Source organism: Chlamydotis macqueenii, chromosome 1 (genome assembly GCF_036417535.1).
Source record: "Chlamydotis macqueenii isolate bChlMac1 chromosome 1, bChlMac1.mat, whole genome shotgun sequence".
In the NCBI taxonomy this organism is placed as follows: domain Eukaryota; kingdom Metazoa; phylum Chordata; class Aves; order Otidiformes; family Otididae; genus Chlamydotis; species Chlamydotis macqueenii.
The window spans coordinates 201,571,861-201,599,053 of NC_141556.1; the positions used below are offsets into that span (position 1 = coordinate 201,571,861).

At 39.2% G+C, this 27,193-nt stretch overlaps 1 protein-coding gene across 2 annotated transcripts in view; it reads right to left on the reverse strand.

Annotated features, from left to right (window-relative positions):
- The window catches only part of ARHGAP42 (Rho GTPase activating protein 42), a 166,550-nt gene that overhangs the window by 68,107 nt on the left and 71,250 nt on the right, over positions 1-27,193 (reverse strand). The window contains exon 4 of one of the 2 annotated variants that reach the window (XM_086739604.1): positions 8,525-8,596. In XM_086739604.1, coding sequence (XP_086595730.1) covers positions 8,525-8,596 — 72 coding nt within the window. Of the gene's footprint in view, positions 1-5,475; positions 5,562-8,524; positions 8,597-27,193 lie in introns of those variants that run through there. The other variant, XM_086739605.1, reaches the window with a different exon arrangement.

Genomic DNA, 27,193 nt, shown 5'->3' on the forward strand with positions numbered 1-27,193 from the left:
CAACTTCATCCGCCAGTTCCCTCAGGACCCGCGGATGGATCTCATCAGGACCCATGGACTTGTGCACCTTCAGGTTCCTCAGATAAGCCTGAACCTGCTCTTCGAGTACAATGGGCAGTTCTTCATTCTCGCAGTCCCTGCTTGCACCTTCTACAGCTTGGGTGGTGGGACAGGAACTCTTGTCGGTGAAGACTGAGGCAAAAAAGTCATTGAGAACCTCAGCCTTCTCCATGTCCTGGGTAACCAGGACACCAGTTCCCTTCCGGAGGGGGCCTACATTTACCCTGGACTTTCTTTTGTTCCCTACGTACCCATAAAAGCTCTTCTTGTTGCATTTTATATCCCTGGCCAGATTCAATTCCGCCAGGGCTTTGGCCTTCCTTACCTTATCCCTGGCCACTCGCGCAGCCTCTTTGTAGTCCTCCCAGGCTACCTGTCCCCACTTCCACCCTCTATAGGCTTCCTTTTTCACTTTCAGTTGGTCCAGGAGCTCCTTGCTCATCCATGCCGGCCTCCTGGCCTTTTTGCCCGACTTGTTTTTCATCGGGATGCACCTCTGCTGAGCTTGGAGGAGGTGCTTCTTGAATATGGACCAACTTTCCTGGGCCCCTCTTCCCTCCAGGGCCGCCTCCCATGGCACTTGGCCCATCAGGTCCCTGAGAAGGCCGAAGTCCGCCTTCCTGAAGTCTAGGGCAGAGAGCTTGCCATGTATTTTCCTTGTTGCCCCGTGGATCTTGAACTCCACCATGTCATGGTCACTGCAGCCAAGGCTGTCCTTTAGTTTCACATCCTCCACCAGTCCCTCCCTGTTGGTGAGCACAAGGTCGAGCATGGCACCCCTCCTTGTCGGCTCCTCTATCGCCTGCAGGAGGAAGTTGTCATCCACGCATTCCAGGAACCTCCTGGACTGCCTGTGCCCTGCCGTGTTGTCTCTCCAATAGATGTCAGGGTGGTTGAAGTCCCCCATGAGAACCAGGGCCTGTGACCGTGAGGCTGCTCCTATCTGCCTATAGAGCACTTCATCTGCTCTGTCCTCCTGGCCAGGCGGCCTGTAACAGACCCCCACTGTAACGTCCCCTGTCCGTCCCCATCCTCTGATCTTGACCCATAAGCTCTTTGTCAGCTCCTCCTCCATCCCCAGGTGGAGCTCCACACACTCCAGCCGGTTGCTGACGTAGAGAGCGACACCCCCTCCGCGTCTACCCTTCCTGTCTTTTCTAAAAAGCCTATACCCCTCCATGTTGACGCTCCAGTCGTATGTGTCATCCCAACACGTCTCCGTGATGCCAATGAGGTCGTAGCCCTGCTCGTGTGCAAGCATCTCCAGCTCTTCCTGTTTATTCCCCATGCTGCGTGCATTGGTATAGAGACACTTCAGCTGGGCCCCGACAAAGCCGACTTGCTGGCTGGAGCGACAGGGGTTCTATTGGACCGCAGTTTAGGTTTATTTGCACTTATCTGTGATCCTTCCTCAGCTTCTGGACCCTCGGTGCTGGCACTGGCACCATGCTGACCGCAGTGGGCTGAACTGTGCTCCCCCTCCCCCAGCAACACTAGTTTAAAGCCCTCCGGACGAGCCTGGCAAGTCTTTGTCCAAGCACACTCTTCCCCCTCTTGGTTAGGTGCACGCCATCCTCCCCTAGCAGCCCGGGCTTCTCAAAGCACACCCCGTTCCGTTGAGGAACTTTCTAAAAGTTCCTCAATTTCGAACGAAACAGTTATTGAACCAAAGTAAACTGCGATGAGTAGATAATTTTGCTGCGATTGCAGAATGACAAGAGCTGTCCCAAGTAGATTAGTTGCTTCAAAAAACCTCTGGGTCCAGGTGCTCAGCCAGAGATATTTCCCAGCTTAATGGTTTGGCTTTCCACAGAAGAAAATAAGACTGCCTGAAATGATGACGTGTGTGCACACTGGGCCCTTCACCACTGGCTTTGAAACTTCCCAAATATTTCATGTACAGAGCGTAAGCAAAGCTGTGGCTAGTCATACCGTAGCACCACAATTATCTTCTACTTTATAAAAAATAGTTTTAACAGAGATTATCAAATTGATGCAGGTGTTTCACAGCTTCCTATTTCCATCAATTTATTTGAATAGCTGTATTTGATCTATTTTTAAAACCACTTTTATACTACACATTTTCATTAAATGCAGATCACAAAGGGAAAAGTAGACAGCTGCAGCTGATAAAGCTACAATCCAGCTACTCCAAACTTCAGAATCTAGGTCTGTTCACAGAAGATTCTATACACAGGTACCAAAAACCAGAGGGAAGTAGCAAAAATCAAGATGAAATAACAAATGTTTTAAAAAATATTTAATCTGAAGAAGTTTTCAAATCTTCATATTTTCTTACAATTGTTGCAAACAAAATTTATCATTATAAGATCATTTTTTTAAGCTTAGCCTTGTAATTTCTTAGTTCTTGCATCTGACAATACCAGTTTAAATAAAATGTCAGATTAGACAACATATTCTGAATTATTTCTCAGATAAAAATGACGTAGGACCAATACCTTGGAATTAACTGTACTTACAAATGCAATTTGCATCTCTTTCACAGTTCACAAGCTTAATCCAAAACTCAAGAATATATATAAGTAAAAGAAAACCTAAAGAAAATGTATACTTCTCTATCAGAGATAGATGCTTAAAGACAATAATATCTAAAGAGATTGCCACTTGAACTTTTCACCTTTAAAGCAAATTTTTGGTTTACAACTGTGTGGTGACCATCAAGTAGTCTCAGCTCCTCCTGCTCAGTCTTCTAATCCTACACTTTCTTCCCAATCCTCCAGTCCTTCTCCTCTGTCTTGGCAATAACCCCAACCTACAGCAACCCCAAGCTGTGTCAGCATCACTAGATTTTTTTACCTGGTCATTACTGAAAATAAAATAACAGACTGATCTCAAATTGCCCCTTGAGATCTTCTAATTAGTAGCTTCTCTATAACCAGACAATCTATCTCTCCCATAAGCAAAACTCACTGCCCTTTCCTCATTAGCCAGTTCCTTACACAGATCAAGTTTCTTATACCAACATCCATCTAAACTAAATTACAATGTCTCATGTAGAGCTCTTTAAAGGCCTTACTGAAATGGAAATGGGTTTGATCCGCGGCATCTCCTTGTCTACAGAATAAGTTATCTTATTAAAAAAAAAAAGATATCAGGTAACTCTGATAAGTAATCATTTTTGGAAAACTGTTGCATTTTAACTCAAAACATTCGGCCATCGATTTTCCTGGCCTGGCCTCTATTTCTGCTTCCTTCCCCCAGTCCCCTCCCCACTATGGTTCAGACCGACATTAAAGCATCCCCATATTAGTGGACACAAGTACCAAACCTTGAGTAACAGATGCTGCTTATAATGAAACACCTTCCACCGTACCTACTAGAGCAAGGTTATTCATTTTTCTCAGCTAAAGGACAACAAGTGCTACAATTTGATTAGATACCAAAGAACTCAGTTCACAAAACAGACATTCTGGCATTTCTAATTGATCTGAGATACCCATCTAAAACTCTGCTTTGACAGCTTTCTGACAGACTCTTAAAAAATGGAGGTGGAGTGTGGGAGGTTGGTTGTTTTATGCTCCTCAACTTCCGGACAATCCAAATAAAACACAGAACGAATGTACCAGCTCCTGCATGTTTACATCATATGAGTACAGATGTGAACACAGATACAGGATTATTCATCCCAGCAGCAAACACGGATTTGTTTCCCAAGTAGAAAGGAATCCACAGCTTTGAATGAATGAATGAAAATAAATAATAATAGAAAATAATCCTCCTGGCCAAAATAAATAATTTTAAGAAAAAAACAGATGGAATTGTAAGGAGGAAACAAAACTCTCATTTTAAGTTTTAAAAACAAAATTGCTTCTGTTGTATTTGATCTGATTTAAGTTGCACTAAAGGTCAACGAACACTGGAACAAATATTGTTAAATACTGTACTCAATGAATAAAAAAGAAACATGAAAGTTTGGCCTTATTGTACATAACACATCACACAATGATCTCACCAACGTTACCAGCTGGGGACTTGCAAACCACATTTACCAAATAAGGCAAAATGCTTCGTGCCTGAAATCCTTTCCCAGTTACCTCACTCGGCTTTTGCTCGCATTTCTACAATAATTGCAGAGGTCATTTTTTTAAACTCAGATGGAGTAAATCAACAGGCTATCCAATGCAAAGCTGGGTTTGTGTAGTCTCTGGAGAGAACTCAGCTTTATTTAAACTGAGTGTGTACAGAAAAGGAAGGACTGAAATATGTGCAATAAAAACAGAAGAGCAAGTAGTATAAATTGAGAAGAGCAAGTGATATAGATTTGTGAATTGCTGGTTTGATTACAAACACTAATGTTTTATGAGGAATGTTTCTCAAATTTGTTGGCTACTTTCAGGTTTTTGAAGTACATGTGAAGAACTGATCGTTAATGTTATAGTTGTGATGTTCCAAAAACACTTGAACTTTGCACTCTGGGTTTATGCTGGCCTCGTATTTGAAATACAGCTCCGTAACACCAACAGGATATGTATTATCCTCCATATTCTCTTTGATTTCTGTGATCATACTTTTTGCCTAGACTCAACATAGTTTTGAAGAAAGAATAAAATATTCTCATTCTCTACACTGAACACAACAACAGGATAGTCCTACATAGTTCATCACAGTAGTAAAAATCTCATTAAGTTACTTATTATTCAATTAAAATAGCAATTGTCATAGTGAAAACTGCCATTAATTTGTAACATTTTCTCTTTTTTGTCTGTATGTAGGGCGGGGCAGTGTGGGGGGGATTGCTTGTTTCTATCTCCAGCTGAACTTTATCTGGTGTTTTAGAAAAGGAAAAAGTCCAATAAGCACTTTTAAACACTCAGTCTCACAATCTTCCCCTCACCAAAATCTGACGGCAGTACCTAATATAATCTCCTGTTATGTATATTGGTAACACAACTATCTAATATTTTTTTCCTCCAAGATTTTGGAAACACATCTTAACAGGATATTAAAATTAGCAATTTCCAAATCCGATTACAAGAGAGAGAATCCAACACTCACTACAGCTTACAAAATATACCTTCAAAGCATAAGGCTGATCACAAAGACCAGATGCTTGCATCCCTAGCTACTGCGGAAATTGTCAATGCAAAAGGCATCTACAATTAACCTTGTGCTTCTACACCTAATCTCTTAAAATGTTGGTCCCTAAGACATTATGATGCAAATTAATTGTAAATTCACAGCTCCAGAAACACATAATATGACATAACTATCAGCTGTACTGTGGAATCTGCACATCTCAGCCTCCCTTTTGAGAGGAACACATACACAGAAATGTTTTGAGGTTTTTTTGGAGGGGAGAGGGATAATGGAGAAACAGAAGTAAGTTTGGGTTTGATATAAATACAATTCTACACACTGTTGTAAGTTAATACTAGAGGAAAAGACAGCTCAAACCTGGTATTTCAGATCAGAAAGTAACAGTTGATACATGCTCCATACAGCTGACGCCTTTAGAGAAGACCTCAAATAGAGAGTGATTTTCTCAGTGTCCTGTGAAACTTGCTGCTGAAATCCAAACAACAAGAAAGCATCCACATTTTTTTTTTTTGTTTGGCTATCAGTTCAGATCACCCCAGAGGAGCTAAAAGAGCCAAATCTTTGTGCAAACCTTCATTAACTGAAGATAAATACTAGCAAGCTCAAGTCATCTCATACTTGTAAGAGTTCATAAATGCTGTCTACTTTACTAACAATGAGTTTCAGAAAGCCCAAATTTCTACTGTTTCATACTGGTCTCATTATTCCTAGATCATATGTTGCTATTTTGTAATTACTAGAAAAACAGTATTAAATGTAATTCATCTCTCACTTCTTTGTGTTGATTCCATTTAGTTAAAGGCCAACTGTAATTGCTTCCACTGACAAAAATCAATTCCGAGGCAAATGTTTGTATTGCAAACTGGGTTATGCAGGCGGTCTGAACCTCTCATTTCTGAGCTTCACAGTTAACTCTATAAGCAGCGCAAGAAAAGATGAGTTTATCTGACATTTTATAGAACAACAAGCTGGGAGAGCTCTCTATATGGTATCAATGTGTCAAGCCAGTACCCTGGAATGCCCCAAACACACACAGAGTGGCGTCATAAAGGGCATCAGACACTGGAATAAGAGTCGAGCCAGGCTCTCTCCTGAACTCATTCAGTGTATTGTTGTGACCATAGACAAGTCTAAAATATCACTGTTTCCACTAATTACGTAAGATGGGCAAATGCCCACATTTTATCTGGAAGAGATACGGAAAAGGAATCAGGTGTTTTGATATACCAGAGAGGATTCAACGTGTCCTGTAGTGCCCTGCCTTTAACGTTAAATACTTGCTGACTCAAAATCAAAGGAGACATCTTCAATTAGACTATTAAGTATGTGCTGACATCTACTGAGTGATATACTCAAAGGAGACATGAGTGTCTTACGCACTTCTGCAGAGAGCCCTGTGAACTGCCTGTGGATCATCTCTCTGATGTATCTGGACAGTCAATAGCATGGCCGGTTAGGCTTTCACACAGGGTTCTCAGCAGAGAAGAATTCCCCTTTCCTTTAAACTACAGGAATATGAAATGAAATGGTGACACAAAGAACTGAACAATGCAAGTAAAACCTACTGAAAACTAAAACCAATTTTGTGCTAGGATTAAATTCTGATCTGCGCAGCATGGTAAATAAACTCCCAGCCCTGCATCTCACAGCAGCATAGGGGTGGGACAAGAGAAGAATGCAGCTGTACACAAAAACATATCAAGTAAGAGGGTAAAGAACATCCATTTCAGAGAAATCTGACCTCAAGTTCACAGTAAAAATTCCTCTCAAACATTCACTTAGTTCCTGTGCGGAAGCAGTCTCATCTGTTTGCCACACATTCACAATAGCAGTACAAAAAGTATCAACCTTTGGTCTGTCTTTCCAATAGCTCTGTTCTTCTGAGGTTGAGCACAAGCTGAACTGTTATTAACCACACCTCTAAGTGACTATCACAGCCTTTACGCATCTCTCTGAGATGGTTATAAAAGCAGTCACTGATAACCACTTAAGACTCCAGGATCAGACTGAAATAGCTCTTCTAGACTAACAGTTCATTCCAACGTCTTTTCACCCAATACATCCTGGGCTGACTATTGAACCCTGGCATAGATAACCTACACTGTTTCTCTAACACAGATATAACACGTAACAACAGAGGACTGGCCTAAATCACCAACTAGAGCACTTCCACCATGGAAAAATCTCTGGGCAATATGAAGATGAATAATCTGGCAATATGAATATGAATCACTGCACTTGCACCAACCATATAAAGTGGAGAAGGAAATCAGAGATGGAAAGAGAGCACACCTAAAGCACACCAACTTCTTTAGGTCTTCATACAACAACCACTGCACTCATAGCAGCTGTTTGAACCCTCTGTGTGGTTCCCAACCAAGGGACCCAAGACATAGCGAAATGCAGATATCAGCAGATGAACAGAACTCCGGATGATAAGAACGTACAATAGCAGTAAGAGTTGTACCCTATACAAATAATCAGTCATTAAACTCCATTCTATATCATCTCATTCTCTGCAGCAAAGAATTCAGAATAATTTGCTAATACATTAATGAGGATGGTACTAAGTATAGAATCATAGAACAGTTTGGGTTGGAAGGGACCTTTAAAGGTCATCGAGTCCAACCCCCCTGCAAGGAGCAGGGACACCTTCAACCAGATCAGGTTGCTCAGAGCCCCATCCAACCTGGCCTTGAATGTTTCCACGGACGCGGCATCCACCACCTCTCCAGGCAACCTGTTCCAGTGTTCTACCACCATCAGTGTAAAAAATATTTTCCTTATTTCTAGTCTGAATCTACCTCCTTCTAGTTTAAAACCATTATCCCTTGTGCTACCACAACAGGCCCTGCTAAAATATTTGTCCCCATCTTTCTGATAAGCCCCCTTTAGGTACTGGAAGGCCACAATAAGGTCTCCACGGAGCCTTCTCTTCTCCAGGCTGAACAGCCCTGACTCTCTCAGCCTGTCCTTATAGGAAAGGTGCTCCAGCCCTCTTATCATCTTCGTGGCCCCCTCTGGACTTGCTCCAACAGGTCCATGTCCTTCTTCTGTTGGGGGCTCCAAAACTGGACACAGTACTCCAGGTTGGGTCTCACCAGGGCAGAGGGGAAGAATCACCTCCCTCGACCTGCTGGCCACGCTTCTTTTGATGCAGCCCAGGATGTGGTTGGCTTTCATGGCTGCAAATGCACATTGCCTGCTCATGTTTAGCTTCTTGTCCACCATCCCTCCCAAGCCCTTCTCCTCAGGTCTGGCCTCAGTCTATTCTCTGTCCAGTCTGTATTTGTGCTTAGGATTGTATGTTTGAATGCAAACGCCTGTTTTCAGTCCAGCCTTCAAAACACACTGATAAATTCAAATAAACGTGAAATGAAAAAGAATTGTTGCCACAGTCACTTACTTTTGCTGCTCCTATTTGCTCTTTACGAAACTTCTCCAGCGGTGCTATTAGCACATCATTAGCATTCTGGATCTGCAAAGTTAAACATAAAGTACATCTTTTAAATACAGAGTATTTGCAGAAAGCGGAGTCATTGTAACTCTGTCAACATGCAAGACTGAAAAATTCATGTCCATAATCTTCTGGTAAGAGTATGTGCGTAGGAGTCAAATAATTATGTCATCTTTACTGAAAACATACAACATGCACGTTCACTGGTCTATTATGGAACATTTTCATGGATAATTAAAGTAATTCTAATGAACTATGCAGTAAGTTTATCTGCAATTCACAGAAGGATTTTCTGGTATTTTACTTCCATTTCTTGCATATTGCCTAAAACAGAAAACATGTTGCCAGAACAGAAAACAAAAACTTCCAGGACCATGTTTTGGCAGAACAGAGAAGATAAACATAGCAGTACTGACAGTACTGCTTAAAAAAGCCTGTGTTTACAGAATCTGAATCTTTGACAGCTGAATCTTTTTGGCTCTCTCTTTGGATTATACACCTAATTACATTGAACAGAGTAGAGTAAGGCAGATAACTCTAAAAATAAAAGTGGACAATTTACAAAATACTTCAGATTGGATTCCTTCACTATCCAATTTTTTAAACTAATTTAATATGTCCTGCAGCTATTTTTATCACTTTAACCTAAACCAAGGTTCCTAATGAATCACAGTTTTCCGCTTATGGTCTCTGTTTATTTAGCGTAAATCCAGTCCTGGGAACCCCTCTCTAAAGACCATTCCCAGCAGTGGCCACCCGAAGTGGTCCCTAGTCATTTGGGCTGGAAACATACATGTAGCAGAATACAAATGCCAGCCGAGCCATCACGTCACTGACTAAAAAAACGGAGCATGACTTCACCATATGCCTTTCAAGGGGAGGCAGAAAAACCAACTAAATTGATTTTCCTGCAGAAAAATGATAAGAAATAGAAAATTGCCAACATATCAGAAATAAAACATAATAAAACACATTACAATATTCTGTTCTACTACCTATAGGCAAAATTTTAGGTTTTCTGCATGAATAGCTTTATTTATCCTTACCAGTCCAATCTTTACCATACTCATCACATTCCACATTTGGGCTTTGGCAGTTTTGGAGGTCTGGGCAAAGCTAACACGTACCTAAGCCAAACGCGAGTGAATACAGCTCTTGTGACTCTTCCACAACAATAACTGATAAGTTACATTGTCAGTTGAGCAAGAAAATTTCCCTAAAGGCTGCAATAATAAACATATAGAATAAACCTACTAAAACACAAACACATTTTCTTTCCTCCCAAACCTAACATTACAATTTGAAAGACCACAGAATCACCACATATCTCTCAGAAGGGCAGGGTTTCAGGAAAGGTCAAGACTGTCTCTGACATCCTAATGTAACAAAGTCCAAGACAGCAAAGGCAAGACTTAGCATGTTGGATGACGCAGTGATCAAAATGGGCTACATTAAAAAAACAAAAATCAGGCACTGAGGATCAGGAGTGTTTTCACTGCATTTGACATACTCCATCAATTTGATTGGAACAGACTACAAAGCTACGTTCTTCTCCAAGTGGACAATTCCCCAGAAACTTTCAAGCAACATCCAGCAATGTAACTGAGACTCAACACTTTTTACGAGGCAAAGTGCAGGCACTTAGAAGATAATCTCTATTCCAAGGATCACTAAGCAAGGCAGATTAAAATTAACAGGGGTACAAAATAGTTAAATGACTTGCTCACAAGCAGGCAGAACTGCAGTCCTACATCTGGAAGCAGCAGCTGAAAGTTTTGGTAGCTTACAGAGCACGTATGTGGCTTTTCACACATACAGACATCACGAAGGCTTGCTGGAGTCACTGGTACAGAAGCATGTAGGCACCTTTTCTTTCTTTTTCGTGTATAAAAGTAAGGGGTTTTCTTCTGCCTTTTAGAGTCATTGCTATATACAGCAACAATATATTAAACACAGTTCAATTAAGAGACATTCACATCACTGAAGTATTTACTACTGATATCAGCAATTGCTACTAGTCCTGTTGCTAGCCATTGCCAGTCAAACTAATTCCACGTGGAGCTGAATATGGCTCTTCCCTTCTATATGCAACTAGGAATGGACAGTGGGTATCGCAAGGCTAATTAAAAGATGCCACACACTTCATCTAGCCAGAGTCTGTGCCTCTGACTAGATCTGCGGAGCCACATCAACAGAACATGCTGCAAGCTCACCCCTAGGCTGAAAGCTTCTATTGACAAGAGCCCTGATGTGGCAATTCACCTCCCAGCAAAATTAGGAGCTGGGCAAGTAATGGGCTTTGGTTTTGGGGAGGGAGAACACATCAGTGAAATACCAAAGAGAATCCCAGCAGACACATTTCAACAGCCAGTATTACAAGATGCAGAATGCTCCACTGTGAAAAGACTCCTGCTGATTTCCACCAGGTTGTGCCTAGCTTTTGGAAACTGAAAATTACAGGGAAAGAAGAATTTTTGCATTATGCATGTATTTATTAATTTTCTTTCATTGCCAATTCCTATCACTACAATTACTTTACATTTCCATTTTCTTGTTAAGGATTACAGATCGGTGTACAGTCCCTCCCTCCCCTCCAAATTAAGAATCTGATCCGCCCATGACTATTTCTATAGAAATCTGATTGCTTTAGATAATCTGACATTTTCAGTGTGTGGTCCTAATAGAGCAACTTTTTCCTGCCAAGACGATAATCCCTCTCCTACTCAGTTAATGTGCTAGGGTGAAATCACAGACATTTGGAACAGGCAAGCAATGTAAAAGAGACTGTAATGGTTTCTGTAAACAGCAGCTCTAGAAATTCATGTTGTGTTTAAAATACAGATCTTTTAAAAGCTTATTCAGATTAGTCACACTTTTAGAAAAGTTATACTTTCTTGATCCAATAGTTATTGAATGCTACACTGTTCCAGCTCCCAGCACTGCTAATATGTGGCAGTCATTCAAACAATAATCGTTTGTCTTGTTTGGCAAAAGTACCAGTCTTCCTCCAGAAAAAGAACAGGAAAAAAAAATTAAAAATTAAGTTTTAACTTCTTGTCAGTTCATCAGTCTTTTTTTTAATTAAGATGTTAGACAAGTATGAGGAAGACATAACAGGAAAATATGACAACTGAGAGAGATATAGTAGATATAGTAAAAAATAAGCATCTTTTTCTAAACTAAAGAACTTAACTTTTTAACTTTGGTATGTACAACACTATGTAGCACTACTGATAAAAACACCATTAAAATAAGTATCACTAAAATCACACTGAATTTGTAAAAAATACTTGAAAAAGAAACAATTAAAAAATGGCAAATACTTTTTCTAAGCCAGGTTGGACAACTTCTGAGGTTATTCTCTGTTTGCATAACTGCAACACGTCAACACGCTCTGGCAGCCTTCGAGCCAATGTGGTGAAGCACCTTAACTTGTCTTTTCCGATTCACGATCTTCCACCTTTCCAACCCACCCTCCTGCTTTCCAGAAGTTAGCTGTGAAATTGAATTACTGTACCAATAACGAGATTAAACTGTGATCGAGAAACTCCACATGTATACTTGGAGACATTTTCGAGTAGCAGTTTTTAAATTTTTCTTTTTTTTTTACTAAAAGTTTAAATCATCAATAGAATGAAAAAAAAAATTCAACATCAACTAACATGTCCTTACGAGAATCATAATTATTACCCTCTGTTAGAAAGGTAAGAATAAAATTTTTTAAAATATATCTGAACATTTCCATTTCTTGATTTTCTTAAATTTAATCAATGTTAATTTTTTGAATGAGTTTTCTAATTAGTTTTCTAGTCCTGAATTTAGGATAGTGTATGATACACTACTGTATGTATCATTCTTTATCTTCATTTACTTAGGTAGGATTAGTGGATATAAACAGAAATTTAACTAAAACATTGATGCAGCTGCTTATTCATTACTAAATACTAACAATACAGACAGCAATTTTAAGCCCTGAAGTGCTTTATAAGTTTTCAGCTTCACCTGGCAATAAACAATATGTTGAACTGCAGTAACAAGAACAGTTAATACCTTTTGAGCTTTATATTTTTATTTGTATGGCTAAGGACTAGGTAGGTCACAGAGAGAATTAAGTTAACAGGATTCCCAACTGCCAGAAGAAAACAGCAACAAAAATAAGCGAGGCACTTTTGCATGAACAGAATTAGGAAATAAATCAATCTTATCTGAATGATAGTGAAATGCTTTAACGGCAAAAAACTCTTGGTTTATACTGTATCTGGGAAAGAATTTTTTTTCTCCAAATCTGCTATGAGTACTTTTCACTGCAACACAGAATTATCACACTTGCATATGGGAAATAAAACTCATTTCCCTGAAGTGCTGAATAATGAATTCTAAATGCTGACAAGCACTCATTTGCTTCATGTTGGTGTAAGACTTCTAGAAAATACCAATTAAATTCATTCAAAGAAGGCAACAAGTTTCATAGCTAATATATTGACAGTAATGCATTTCTAATGTAGAAACAAATTGCTCTGCTAGACAAAAAGAAACAACTTAATTTTAAACCCTTTCCCCGACTTCTAACAATTCCTAACATCTGATCTGTCAGACAAACCACTTCTTTCAGTCTATGGTCTGTATCAACAGCTCCTAATCAATACCACTTCAAATACAACAGCAGAGACCAAACACAGAGACCCATGCACTTATGTAACTTAGTTATGTATGCTACAAGGAATATACACACGTCATGATAAAATATTAGTCATATATTTAAGTCCTCAGTTTCGATTTCAAAAGTTTAGAAATGTAAATATTACATAAAGTTAATAATGTTAATTTCAGTGCCTATAACTAGGTGACCTTAGGAGGACAAATATTTTTACAGCTTTGTTTTGAAACCTCTACGCAGACAAATCACATACTTAAAAAACAAAAAATGCAATATATTTGAAGTTTATCTTAATCCCTCTCACATTTATAAAAAAGATGACAACAAGCAATACCCAAGTTTGTGTTAATTTTCTAAAAATACCACCACTAATGCCAGTTATTTCAAACAGAGTTGAAATTCAGATGATGCTAAAGCAAGTTCAGAAGATTACAAAATTTTAACTATGGACTAGTAATAACATAGGATGAACACTTCCATGTACAATGTGTAATGCAATATTCAGCTTCTTAGCAAAAACTTAGTGCTGTATCAAGTGGTCATAATACACTGCCACAAAGGGATGCTTGTAAATCACATGCCAATCAAGGCTGAGAGTATTATACATAGCTGAACAAATCATTTTTCTCTAAGTTTTTTTTCACATTAACATTAATTTTCAATTTTCTATATCACACAGCCTATGTTTAAAAATAAATTACTGCAGTGTCATACCCGACATGACTGTTTCTTGAAATAGTAAAAAAAAATTACACAGGAGAACATGGACAAAGGCTGCCTTCAGTACAGGACGGCCAGTGTCCTTACGGAGGCCTCACGAAACATTACAGGAAGAAACACCCCTCTGACGACCAAGATAGAGGAGAAACCTAACTTAGGTCTCCTCAAGGAGTTTTTCTTTTCTACTGTTGGATGAAGTGGGTCTCTGTGAATACCCTTGCCGCAGATTCTACCATAAACTTGTTAAATCTAAACGTTTTTATTCTAAAAAGTATACATTGATATGAGGTACATATATACACAGAAAAAAATATGGTATGTACACATAACATTTTAAACTTAACATTGCAATCATCATATCAGTTTTTCTGTGTCTTGGTAAATAAAGGCTTCCTGATACATTTTTCCCTCAGAACATCTAATTATGGGTGAGTGGATAAACTAGATTTAAAAGCTTTACAATTCCAAGTATATGCCATCAGATTCTGTCCTTTTTTTTTTTTACTTTCAGAAATATTTACTATTGCAGAAATATTGCTTTTTGGAGAGATGAAGTAAGATAGGGGTTTCATTGGAAGCATCCATATTTCAAAGGCAAATATCCTACAGAAAGAATGGTCTGTCTTTTTATCTGTGTCCTCTAATGATGCCACAGTATTTTAACACTTGGATATCAGCTCCCATTCTGCTCCCATCAATGCCTCTTTCTTTTTCCAGGCTACAAAAAAGTGACAAAGTTAAAGACACGTACAGATGCTGTATCCACGTCCATATGAACCAAGAGGAGATCCTGATTTCCCCTTCATCTGGGAAGTGATATCCTTTAAGGTTCATCTGAAAAGAACTTGGTGACACATCCAGTCTTTTGAGTGATGCTGAGACAGAGGCAAGTGCTACTAGAAAGCACATGACCTCATTTATGGAGAACGAAACTTTATCTTGAGAAGTAGATCACTGGTGAGACCTTAAGATCTGAGACAGTTTAGAACACTTTTGATGGAATTTTGACAATCTCATATCTTGACCAAAACTAGATTCTCCTGCAAAGCTCAAGTCCTTCTGTCACAGGAAAACTTAAGGTGGGGACTGCACGACAGTGTGATCCTAACACTGTCAGACCTCTCCACTTCCACGGTCAGTTTTGCCTTAACTCCACCCATGCAGGACTCCTTTGCTGGAGGCATTGGCTCGCCACTCCTGTGCTCAGCCAGCCTTCATTCTTCCTCTCTGCCCATGTGTCTTTCCTCCTTCAGGAGACTGTGAATTCCATGCAAGCAGGAGACCTCCAACTCTACAGTTTATTCCCCTGATATATTCAAATCCCACAACAATTAGCCAAGCATTCCATCTGACCTGCTGCCCTTCCTGTGACTCGATGCTTAACCATGGTGACACTGCAGGAATTTAAAAGGAAAGACAAAAAAAAAAAAAAGAAAAAAACAGGAGGCGTGTGCTGTTGAACTAGAAACTGAAGAAGAAGGGAAAATAAAGATTTAAAAGCTAATTTTTAAATCAGAGGTTCAGTTCTGTTAAATCCTTCAGTTCAAGCAAGCTATTGCAGCAATTTGTATTGTGCACATTGCAAGACAGTGCATCTTTCCCACACATCAAGGTAACGACACTGCTCTTTAATACAAAGTGACTCTGCACATTTCATAGTTTTTTCACTTTTTTTCTCTTTTTGTGAAAAATACTATTCTCCTCTTCCAGAGAGAATAAGACTCTTCACAAAATTAATAGGCTGTCAGTGTGGTGTTAATTTTAACTGCTTTTTCCTCCACCAGTCTCCAATATAGGTAAGTTACAGAGCAAGTTAGGTTAAGAGTATCACACCAACCGTGACTGAGACTAGTACTAACAGAAAGAAATCACATTCCCAAGTTCCTCAAAGCATGATGAGCACCAGGACTGTACTTGTACCATTTTGTATGGTAATAGAACGAAGAAAAGCCAAGGATCTCACTGAGGGAAATCAATTCAAAGATTACTCCCATGACTGCACTTGAAGGGGAAAAAGAACTAAAAAATAAAGAAAATAAATAAATAAAATTGAAGAACAAACAGTCCTAGTCATGCTAAGAAGATTTCTAAGCACAGCATAAAAACAAGCAAACCTTGCAGAGTACTGTGACTATCTTTGTGATCACTAACCAGATGCGACCTTGTCTCATAAGCTGGGGAGAATATCAAATACCAGGAGGTCCCCTCAGGCTCCCTCCAGTTTGTTAGTTTCCTTTGTTCTTCAAGTATCAAGCAAGGAAGAAATGTTACAGTTTGCAATCAATACATTTTGTGAGCTCATCGGCAGGATTAAGTGAGTACGTGTCATTTTAGAAATACTCCATCATACTATCTTCTTTTTTTTTCTATTTTTAAACTAGCCACTATCCTATTAAGCACATCAGTTAATTAAAAAGAATTAAGTTTAAAATATTTTCAATACATCAGTACATGAATCTTTATTAAAGTGTTTATATAGACCACATTTCACACCCAACATTTCACCATTTCATTCATTTCATTTTACACCCAACAGTCTCAAAGTTCAGGCATATGCTTTCTGAGCTGTTTCCACATGCTCACAAATGAGGTGAAGATGACTTCTGCCCTCTGAAATGAGGGTAAAACAGAGTGAGCACCTACCAAACACAGCCCAACCACTCTCAAGCATCTTGCCTTTTTTGTGGTATATCCATCTCTATGGTAAACTACAACATTTATAGTACTTTAGGACTCAAAGATCCCAAGGTCTAGTACAACCTTTCACGAAAACAGTAAAACTTTCACAAAAACTTGATTCTCTTGGAAGGAAAGGAGGCACCAATATCCTCCATGTGTGCAATGACTGTGAAGCAGAAGGTCCTTTCTTCCTCCCAGCAGACAAGCCTTGTGAGTGATCCTGAAACCTTGGAGCTTTGAGACCACCCTGTGCTAACACTGGTTAACTTGATTTGGGGCCACATAACAACAGATAAACATTAACTCTGAAGACTGGCATTAAGAGAACAGAGAAAGAGAAAAAGAAGTATTTGAGTTCAAATAACAGCTCCTCCACAAAAGCTGGGAACATTAAGTGTCCCCTAATGAATCAGCCCATGCACTGCCAACAGCAAGATCTGACAGAGGACATCACGGTCTCGGAAATGACACCAGTACAAAGAGTCTCAAGAACTTACCAGGCAATTGACTCAGTTATTCAACACTAGACCATCCACAGTCTCTGCACTTGATACAGCCACATAAGCTTCCCCTCCCAGTCAATGAGGAGAAAAAAAGCACAAGATTCCTGTGATCTTTTGGACATTGGACACTTTTCAGACAAGATGCATCACGAAATTGCCAGGTTCTCTGCAATCAAACTCAAGTTTGCTATTCTGCTTCTGCGAAGGTAACCCTGAGTAGATGTATGCAGCCTAAATGCAACATTATTTAGGTGATTCCAAATGAATGTCTGGGCCACTGGGTCTGCTCTCACTGCAAACCAATTTAAAGTTTTATGGGATAACCCAAAGAAATCTGTGACTGGGCAGAAGGGTCGCTTCTCATTCAGCAGAAAGCAGCTAGATTTAACAAAGGCAGCATAAACGTTATAGACATTACAGGATTCCCTAAAGGGTACTGTCAAGTTAACCTCACAGTCCAAAGTCACACTCACAAAGGTATATGACACTCCTAACTCGTAACCGAACAGCTGAACTACAAATGCAGTCATACTCCCAAAATGATGAAGAATAAATTACCAAAGTACTACAACCAATGAAATATGGTAACAAATGACTTACCTCGGAATTTAAAAGAAAAAAAAAATAGTCAAATACATTTTAACTCTAAAGTGGGGCTGAATAGGGAATACTTAAGTTAAATATATAGGGTAATAGAGAATACGGCTTATTCTTAGGCACTAAATGAAATAATACTTTTCTATCTCCTGTTTTCCTTTTATTTAATTGATTTCCAGCATAGTTATTACAGTTATGACCAACTGATACACATGTGGAGTGCTGAACCAGGTACATTGAAAACTGCTCATCTGATCTTGGCTACTTTGCCTGTTAAAATCCAAACTCGCCACTGAATATGACTTCTCTTTAAGATGGAACTTCATTCAGTCTCAGAAATAAGTACTCCACCCTCAGTCACCGAGTCCCATGGCAGCATGCTGCCTCTCACACCTCACTCACACCTGCTGTTATTAATGGGTATTAAGACACCAGATTCACCAGTTGACTCTGGAACATGGCAGGTAACTGGTCTCTGACAGAGACAGGGCTCATCCTGGGAGCTCACTGAAGCTGCGTATGGAAGCCAACAGAAAAAACAGATCTTCAGAAATCAGGAGCTCCCACCATCTGACCCTATTCACTTAACGCTGCTCCAGAAACATCTGAACATCATTATATTACCAAACAGCAAGGTCTTAGAGAAGTGCAGGACAAAGTTCCAACAGAACAAATATTTCACAGAACTATGCAGGAAGTAACAGACCTTACAAATTACTTAAAGTATCTTATGATTATTCTTCTTAATGAGTTGTTCATCTCTTCATGAACTACAACCATAACAGACAATCCTTAATGACTGGAAGACTGGCCTGTGCTTTTAGACATCACTCAGTGAATGACAAATCATACGATGATGGGAAAAAAAAGAACTTAGATGAGAATACTCGTACCATGAAGCTACGGTAGCAAGTTTCACATGCATCTCAATAGTTCTTGTTTTGCATAATGAGGCAGATTATTTCTGGCTGAACTTAACATAGCAGGCAAAAGAGAGGAAAGTTAGCCACAAAATTTCCACATATTAACAGTTTTTAAAGACGGAAAATGGTGTTTGGCATATCTAGATAAAGTATATTATCTATGTGTCTATTTAATATTTCATTTTAATGCTATATCTCTTTAACTATCTTGTTCACTCAATGCATTCATTGCCTGTGACGTCTCTGGAGGGAAAAGCTAAATATTCATTCCATCTGTTTTAAATTCCACATTTGAGAATTTGCAGAAAGCTTAAAATGTCTTTGTTGCCTTATAAATATTTAAAGGGAAAATATCATTATATTTAAACTCCCAGAATTGTTGTTATTTTACAGCAGTTAAGTTTTAATGTTTGTATGCTAATCTATTTTAGTCATAAACACAAGATTCTTGGGCACTGTCAGATCACTAATACTTCAAGCGCAACTTTAACCAGCACCAAGAAGCAGCTATTCAATTCCCACTGCTTGCGGAAGAGAAATTGCATTTACGATAATCACCTTCTACTAAATAGTCTGGTGTGACAAAGCAAATTTACTGTTAAAGATATTTTAATAGCTGATGCTCAAACTGTTCTGCTGAGCTGAGAAAGTGCAGCAGATACATATTATCAGTCACTCCAACTAGCAGTAAAGTCAGAGGCTACAAACCTGCCATATACCGAGTGAAAAAACCGCTTCTGATAACATCTAGTGGCAATGAGATGTCTGATACGTTTTACGGACAATATTAAAAACTACTTATACCATATAATACAGTGCCATCTGTGTAGAGAAAGTAGATTTGTTCTCGAAGGAATATTACATGCCTTTCTAGCACTGCGATCCACTAGAAATTGCTACAAACACCTTTCTGTTAATTCTATTTTACTTCTTCAAGACATACAAAACAAAGCCTTAAGAAAATAGATTACTGAAAAGAGTCATGTTTCATATATACACACACATGTATGTAAAAATGTATATATGTATGAAAGTCAGATATTCTTATTTTTTCATGATTCTTTACTGCTAATCCCAAAAGGCTGATAGATTTAATTTTTCTTTTTAGATAGCTGAATGAAGAGTCAGGTTAAATACCTCAAATATTTGACCCAAATAAGGTCAAACCATATCTTTTCCTACTACCGTCATATTCAAGAGTATTTTATAAACTCAAATTACAATAGGAAAACCATGTGACGTTAACCTTTAAAAATGTCTTCAAGTTTTTACTACAGACTTTTAAAATTTACTCTTTCATAAAATTACACCAAAAATTTACATACAAAATGTCTTTTAAAATAAGAGATTACATAACAAAATGTATACTTTTAGCTGTTATACTCTACAAATAAAACAAATACAAATGAAAACAGCCTTCAAGAAAGGCAAGATAGTACATTTTACAAGATAAACAAGAATATGAAGTAGAGAAATTAAGAACAGCAGTTGGTAAGAATTCTGAAAAATAAAAATGAGATTGTGCTAGTAAGACATAATGACCTTGAGAAACTGAATGCCAGAGGTTGGTTTCAAGACCAAAAAAAACCCAGCTGAATTACTAAAGGGCATGGCTAGTTCTGCGACCATTAATAAACACACACTAGTTAAACGTGTTAAATTGAAGGAAATAAAATCTTAGACTTAAAAGTGTTTGAAGAGTGAGCACATAACTTTCTCTCCCACTCACAACATACAAACTGGCAAAGGAGTCCTGTGTTGCTGAAACATTAGATACTCTGCAGAAGAAACAGCTGTGTACAAAAGGGGCCCAAACAAATTCAGATAGGTTAAGCTTTATAATGTAGTTGAAGTGCTAGGGGAAAAAATTCCAAAATTAGCAACATATGAAAATGATTAATTTTAAAATTTAACTTCTTCCCTACATCTTCATTTATTTCTCCCCTTCCCCCTTGGTAGCCTGAATAAAATAATTAAAAAAAAAAAAAAAAAAAAAAGGAAAGCTCTTCTCATGTGTCAAGCCTCTAATCCAAAGGTCAAACACTGTCCCCCGTATTACAAGTACTGAATAAAGATGTAAACACTGGCATGTTGTTAATTAGGCTTCATGGCGAAATTAGGATGCAAAGAATGGTATCAAGGGAATTGCCCAGACATCGGTTTTAACAATGCTGTTACTGCATTCCCACAGTAACTTTTAACAAAATTGACTTCATTCCTCTCACAGTATGCCTTGCCAAGAAACAGATTTGAATAAAGGGCCCTCATTAGCAATAAAAGTTTGGAGGGTGGAAGTGCTGCTTGAACTTTGTATTGCTGAAGTACATGCAAGGAAAAGCACTTTGCTGAATTAGTGTCTGCGCAAGCCGGTCCCAGCCTGCCAGTCCTACTGTCAACCGCTGCTCCCAGGATCTTAAACAGCAAGAGAAGAATAAACTTGTAGCATTCACACACTGATACGAAAGATTCGGATGTCAGCCTTCTCTACCACTGTGGAGCTCAGCGTGGCTATCTATCCCTTCTCAACTCCTAGCTGGGCTCTGTAATACGCTCTGGGAGGTGCCATGCAAAGGCTGACAGAATTATGCAATGAGTATTTGTTGTGGTTTTGTTAGTGAGGGGGGGCCTAAGGTGGTAGCTTCTGTAGGAAACTGCTAGAAGTCGCTCCCCGTTGTTCAGTGGACTCGGCCTGGCCTAGGGCGGACCTGCTGCTGGCCAAGGCCGAGCCGATTGGTAGCAGAATGTCCCGTGATAACGCCTCTGCGATAATGTATTTAAGAATGGGAAAGCAGAAAAAAAAAGAGAGAGAAGATGTGAAGAAGCTGAGCAGGGGCAGAGGCGCAGAGGGGGAGGCGCAGGCCTCATGGGCCTTGCAGGCCTCACCCTCTGGCCTCTCGCCAGGCAGCCAACTGGGCCCGACTCGGTCCAGCCCGGCTGCAAGAAGTGGAGAGGAGATGAGAAGTGAATGAGATGTAAAAAAAGATCCTGAGAGACATCTACCAGCCTGTTGTGAGGAACGGCTGCAGACGCCAAGGTCAGTTCAGAAGGAGGGGGAGCAGTAATGCGGCTCCTGGCCAAGATTCCCCTGCAGCCTGTGGTGAAGACCATGGTGGAGCAGGTTGTCCCCCTGCAGCCCATGGAGGTCCACGGAGGAGCAGAGGTCCACTTGGAGCCCATGAAGGACCCCGTACCGGGGGAGGTGGAGGCCTGAAGGCAGCTGTGGCCCGTGGAGGGCCCGCTGGGACAGCTGTTCTAGAGAGACTGCACCCATGGAAGAGATGACCCACGCTGGAGCAGTTCCACAAAGGACTGTGGCCCGTGGGAGGGACCCCACGATGGAGCAGGGGAGGAATGTGAGGAGTTCTTCCCCCGACCATGAAGCAGCGGCGTAAAACAACATATGATGAACTGACTGCAACCCCCATTCCCTCTTCCCCCCTGTGCCGCTCGGGGGGGGAAGGTGGTAGAGATAATGTTAAGCTTGGGAAGAGGGAGGGGTGGATGGAGGTTATCTTGTTCTCTGTCTCATTATCCTGCTGTTTGTAGTAATAAATGAATAGTTTTCCCCAAGTCGAGTCTGTTTTGCCCGTGACGGTAACTTTAAGGATTTCTCCCTGTCCTTATCTCAAACCTTGAGCCGTTTTTCCTTATATTTTCTCTCCCTATTCTCTCGGAGTGTGGGGGGAGTGAGAGAGAGACTGCGTAGTCTGGTCCGATCGGGGCTGAACTACGACAGTATTAATGCTCAGACCTTTTGTACCTGTTCCCTGCTAGCTTCTGAGCAAAAATTAAGGTGCTGGTGATTCTTGAGAGGAGTCGCCACAGGCAGGAAAGTATCTAAGAGTTATTCAGGGTTGCTCAGAAAACTCCCTGCTGGTATTCAGAATACTACCACCTTAGTGACAGAGTAAAGTACTTACCTTTTACTACTGACAGCAACACAGGACCATTCTGAAAATGAAGCATGTCATATCTCCTTCAAGTAACTTTGGATCAACAGATTTGTAAACTAAATGCCTGTAACACTACCTTTATGAAGCCATCTTTAATCCAGCTTCTCAGGCCACAGCTGTACATCTCAAATAGAATCATAGAATCATAGAATGGTTAGGATTGGAAGGGACCTTCAAAGGCCATCCAGTCCAACACCCCTGCAAGAAGCAGGGACATCTCCAACCAGATCAGGTTGCTAAGAGCCTCATCCAACCTGACCTTGAACATTTCCAGGGATGGGGCATCTGCCACCTCTCTGGGCAACCTGTTCCAGTGTTCTACAACTCGCATTGTTGAAAAAAAAAAAAATAAAATAGTGCACCTAGACCCATTTTGACTCACCGTCACTCCTTCAGCTCAGCTACAAAGAGTTAACGTCAGGAATCTGAAGAGCAAGATGTTTAAATCTGTCTCTGATTAATGGGGAGGAGGAACTCTGGTATTGTTACACATAATTCACAGAAGGAAGAGACCACTTGAAAACTGTTCTTGGCCAACAGGAAGGTAAAATACATTCACAATCAGACTCTTAAGATGTGTCGATCCACTAGAAAACTGTCATATGAACATGTTTAAGAAAATTCCTGTTCTAGGTACTGATGACAAAAGTCTTAGGAAGCATTGAAGTGTCTCATCTTCAGTGTGCTCAGAAATCAGAAGTCAAAAGGCACGAACTGGTTCTTCTTCACTTCCTTCCTTGATTTGGGGTTTTAAATAGATTGACTTATAAAACAATGTTAAACATTACTGAACACATTTTCCTGAACAGGCAGAAAAGGACTCAGTGACAGGCAAGCTTAGGTCCAGTGACTTCACCAAAAGAACAGGAGCAGTGAGTGGACACTAGAAAGAACCTGGTTGCTTATTAATACTTGGACGCTACATGCATTGGCCATTGCAAAGTAAAATTCAAAGGCAGAAAGCACCTTAAGGTTCCTCACCCCAATACTTTTCATTTATGTAAAAAATACTCACACTTTATATGAGTTTTACATTGATTAACAGAAGCTAAAGGCCAATAAGTTAAAAAGGAATGCGGAAAAACCTAACTGACTTATGCCTTGCAATTGATTGTAAAAGCCCACTAGAGGATGATATACTGGGAGAAGTTTGCTGCACATATCTGGGGCTCCATTTTGGTAACTCCTGTGCTTTCATTCATCTCTTTTCAGGATATGCTAGTGATTTTTTTTCCCTGAAAACTCTTTCACATAACAAAGATAATGCATGCCACCTACTCCTTCATTGTACAAGGACACACTTCAAAGAACTGATGTCTCTGTGTCCCATATTCCTGTTTTCTCTCCAGTGGGCAAGAGCTCAGTATGGCTTTTATTGCTATTGTCACTTACAACATGAGCTGGAAACTCTGTATATCTCCCTTCTGTCCCCTTGCTTAGCCTGTCCTGTCTCTTAGTCTTGCTGCTTGGTTGTGCCAGCAGAATTATTTTCTACATAGATGGGATCATTTTATAAAGTGTTAAAGAATGCACTTAACTTTTTCTGATCCATCAATAAGTATGAAGATGACTGAAGCTGGCAGGTTTCACAACTGAAACAGCTACACCCTTTTTTCCTATTAGTTTTCTGGTTTTCACCAGAATTATCAGTTTCTGTGTGTCAACAAATTGTGTTATTCAAAAGTAACTACTTTGCATCCAGAGGTGAATGACAGAAGACAACAGCTTGAATACAGGACTTTGGACACTTTTAACTAGAGAAATCCTTCGCTGTGTGTATTCCATCTACACTATATAGGTGCTTGAGGAAAAAAAGCACTTGAGGAAAAAACTACCTGCTGTTAAAGAAAAAAAAAAAAAAAAGACACAAAACCAAAACCGAACACCTTCAGTTTGCTTTCTTCTCTTTTTTTCTCTATCAACTCCCTGAAAATGTTTAGAAGACAGACATAAATCAGCAATGGATACGGTCATGGTAGGTATCCGGTAAGAGATGGCATTTCTTTTTATGGCTTACTCCATGAATTGTCATCCAGGGAAACTGTAAAAGATAAAGTAATGGCAAGCACAATCACAATGAAGGAAAAACAGTTCAGTTGTGTACTTACAAGTTTGGGTATTTATTTTTTATCACTACCACTAATACAGTGTATGACTCTCTTGACTAGGCTGAGAATTCAAATCACAATGAAAGCGAAAGAGAACCTGAGAATGCCATTTCAGATAGCCAGCAGAACAAAACTTTTCTGTTTTTTCCTCTTTATGGCTTTTCAAACGAACAGAAAAAAAATCCTCAGCTTGAGTGTTTACATTACATATTATCAAGGGGGAAATGGCTACATAAACACAGGAAACAGCATAACTGGAGCACAGTACTAATTAAGAAAAAATAGATCCAGAATTCAAGGATACCGATACTTCATCACATTTTAAATGGTAAATTATTCTATTGAGTACTTTGGCAAATGCAGATATTTTACTACGTTTAGTTCTTAAATATTTATCACATGAAAAGTTGTTTTTTTTTTTTTTTTTCCCCATGAAGAATAAATAAACACAACAAAACCAAACCTTCTTGTATTGGGGTGGGAAATCTTCAATTTGAGAAGTGAAGGAATCTCTGTTTTGGTGGAGAGTTTGTTAGTTTGTATGGCATGGCTTTTTTCTTTCTACTTTTGTAAAAATTCAGTGCATTAACAGTTACAGAAATTATCTGATTAAGATAAATCTTAGCAAATAAGCAAGAAGATTTACTTCACAAAGTCCCTATTTTAAACCTTCCCAGACACTTTCACTCTGGCTGTTAAACCTACTTAAGAATTACCCCAAATCAGTTCCGTATGTTTATGACTTTGTCTCTTTGCTTTTCTAAATCCAGATCTGTAAATTTTGCGGCCAGGTCTGTTTCCCTCACTGTGCAGATGTCAACAAAACTTCTCCAGAGTGGAATAAATGCACTCTGAAGAGGCCTCCTTGTGAGGTCCATTACAATGCAAAGGGAAAGTTAGAAATTAATAAAAAAATAAACAATTAACGAATGAAAGTAAGAACTTTCTGACCCAATGTTTTTCAGTTAGCACACATTATCCTTTAAATGATGTTGAGCTGTCAGGCTCACCATAGCATTTAATTTTAAAAGTTTTATCAGAATTCCTGAAATTGACTTTAAATATGCTTTCCTCAAAAAAAACCAGAAAGGCAGACCATGGGTGCCTTCTTCCTAAACAGAAGCTGGACAGATTAAGGCAGACCGATAAACTTCTCTTTAGCCACAAACTTCTAACAGTGATCAAGAGTTTGAGTGCTCAAATGTCACCAGCCACAGCTTCTGAGTCCAAAATAAGAACAAGCACCCCAAAATTTTAACTGAAACAAACAAACAACCCTAAATGAAAGTTTAACAATAAGAGATAAAAATATGATGGCAGAAATGTTCACTAGAGATAGGATTTTATTTTAAATTTTCCAAATTGGCAGAAATGGTTATATTTGACTTAGTAATTCCTTTTGTTTATTTTCTCTGAAGAAACAAACAAACAAAAAATGTCCAGCTACAGAACTTTCCACAGAAATTTAGGCCCCGAAATACTAAAACCAATCTATTTAGAGCCTCACACAAAGTGGTCTTAGGAAATTGTCATGGCTAGTGAAGTTACTCTTAAATTCAACTGGAAGAGCAGCTATTCACTAGAGGTTGTCCAATTTCTGACTGTTTCCCCTCTTCCTCACAATCCCTACCTCGAAAAAGAGACAGCGGAAGTCTTCTTGAGAAATACACGGTATTCTCAGCCCATTACCATGACGAGTATATCTCTGAAATAAGTTACTAAACAATACTTAACGACAGTCTGATTAACCATGGTTCAAACTAAGAAGGATGCATGGTCACTGAGTAATTCAAAATACTTACTCTGTTTCTACATTACATTTTCTAACACTTGGCTCACTCTCAGTTTGTGCCTTAGACACTTCTATTTTCCTTGGCAAAGTTTCACAATGTAGCTCACCCTGAGGAAGTTTTCCTGACATTCAGCCTAAATTCTCTTCCAATTTCTTCCTGTCAGAGGATTGCCTCTTCTTAGCTAGATGATGCAAGCAGCATACACACTTCCCACACAAAGTAACATAAATTCTGCTAATAATGTACAAATGGAGAAGTTAAAATTCCCCCTTTTCAGGAACCTATGTAGAAAAAATGCAAATGAGACCATCTAAAAAAACCCCTATCAGATTCTGAGCTCATTCTGTCATCAGCTCATTGCTTTTACACTCAATAAGTTCGGAAAATGCCTAAGTAATAGTATGAGCATAAAAATACATAGAAGCAGATAAAATTATACATAATCTACACATGATTAGGCATCTACAATCTTTGGAACAATTATTCAAACTCTGTTAATGTTTATGGTAGTATTTAATCTAGAACAATAAATATTTTTTTTCTACATGTATAAAAAATCTTGGCTTGTTATGAATCTATGAGTCAAAATGTAGAAAGTTGTTATTTGTTTTTAAATGGCTAGCAACATCAAAGTATTAATATACTTCTGCTACTGTGGCTTGTTTGGCTTATCAGAATATTGAAA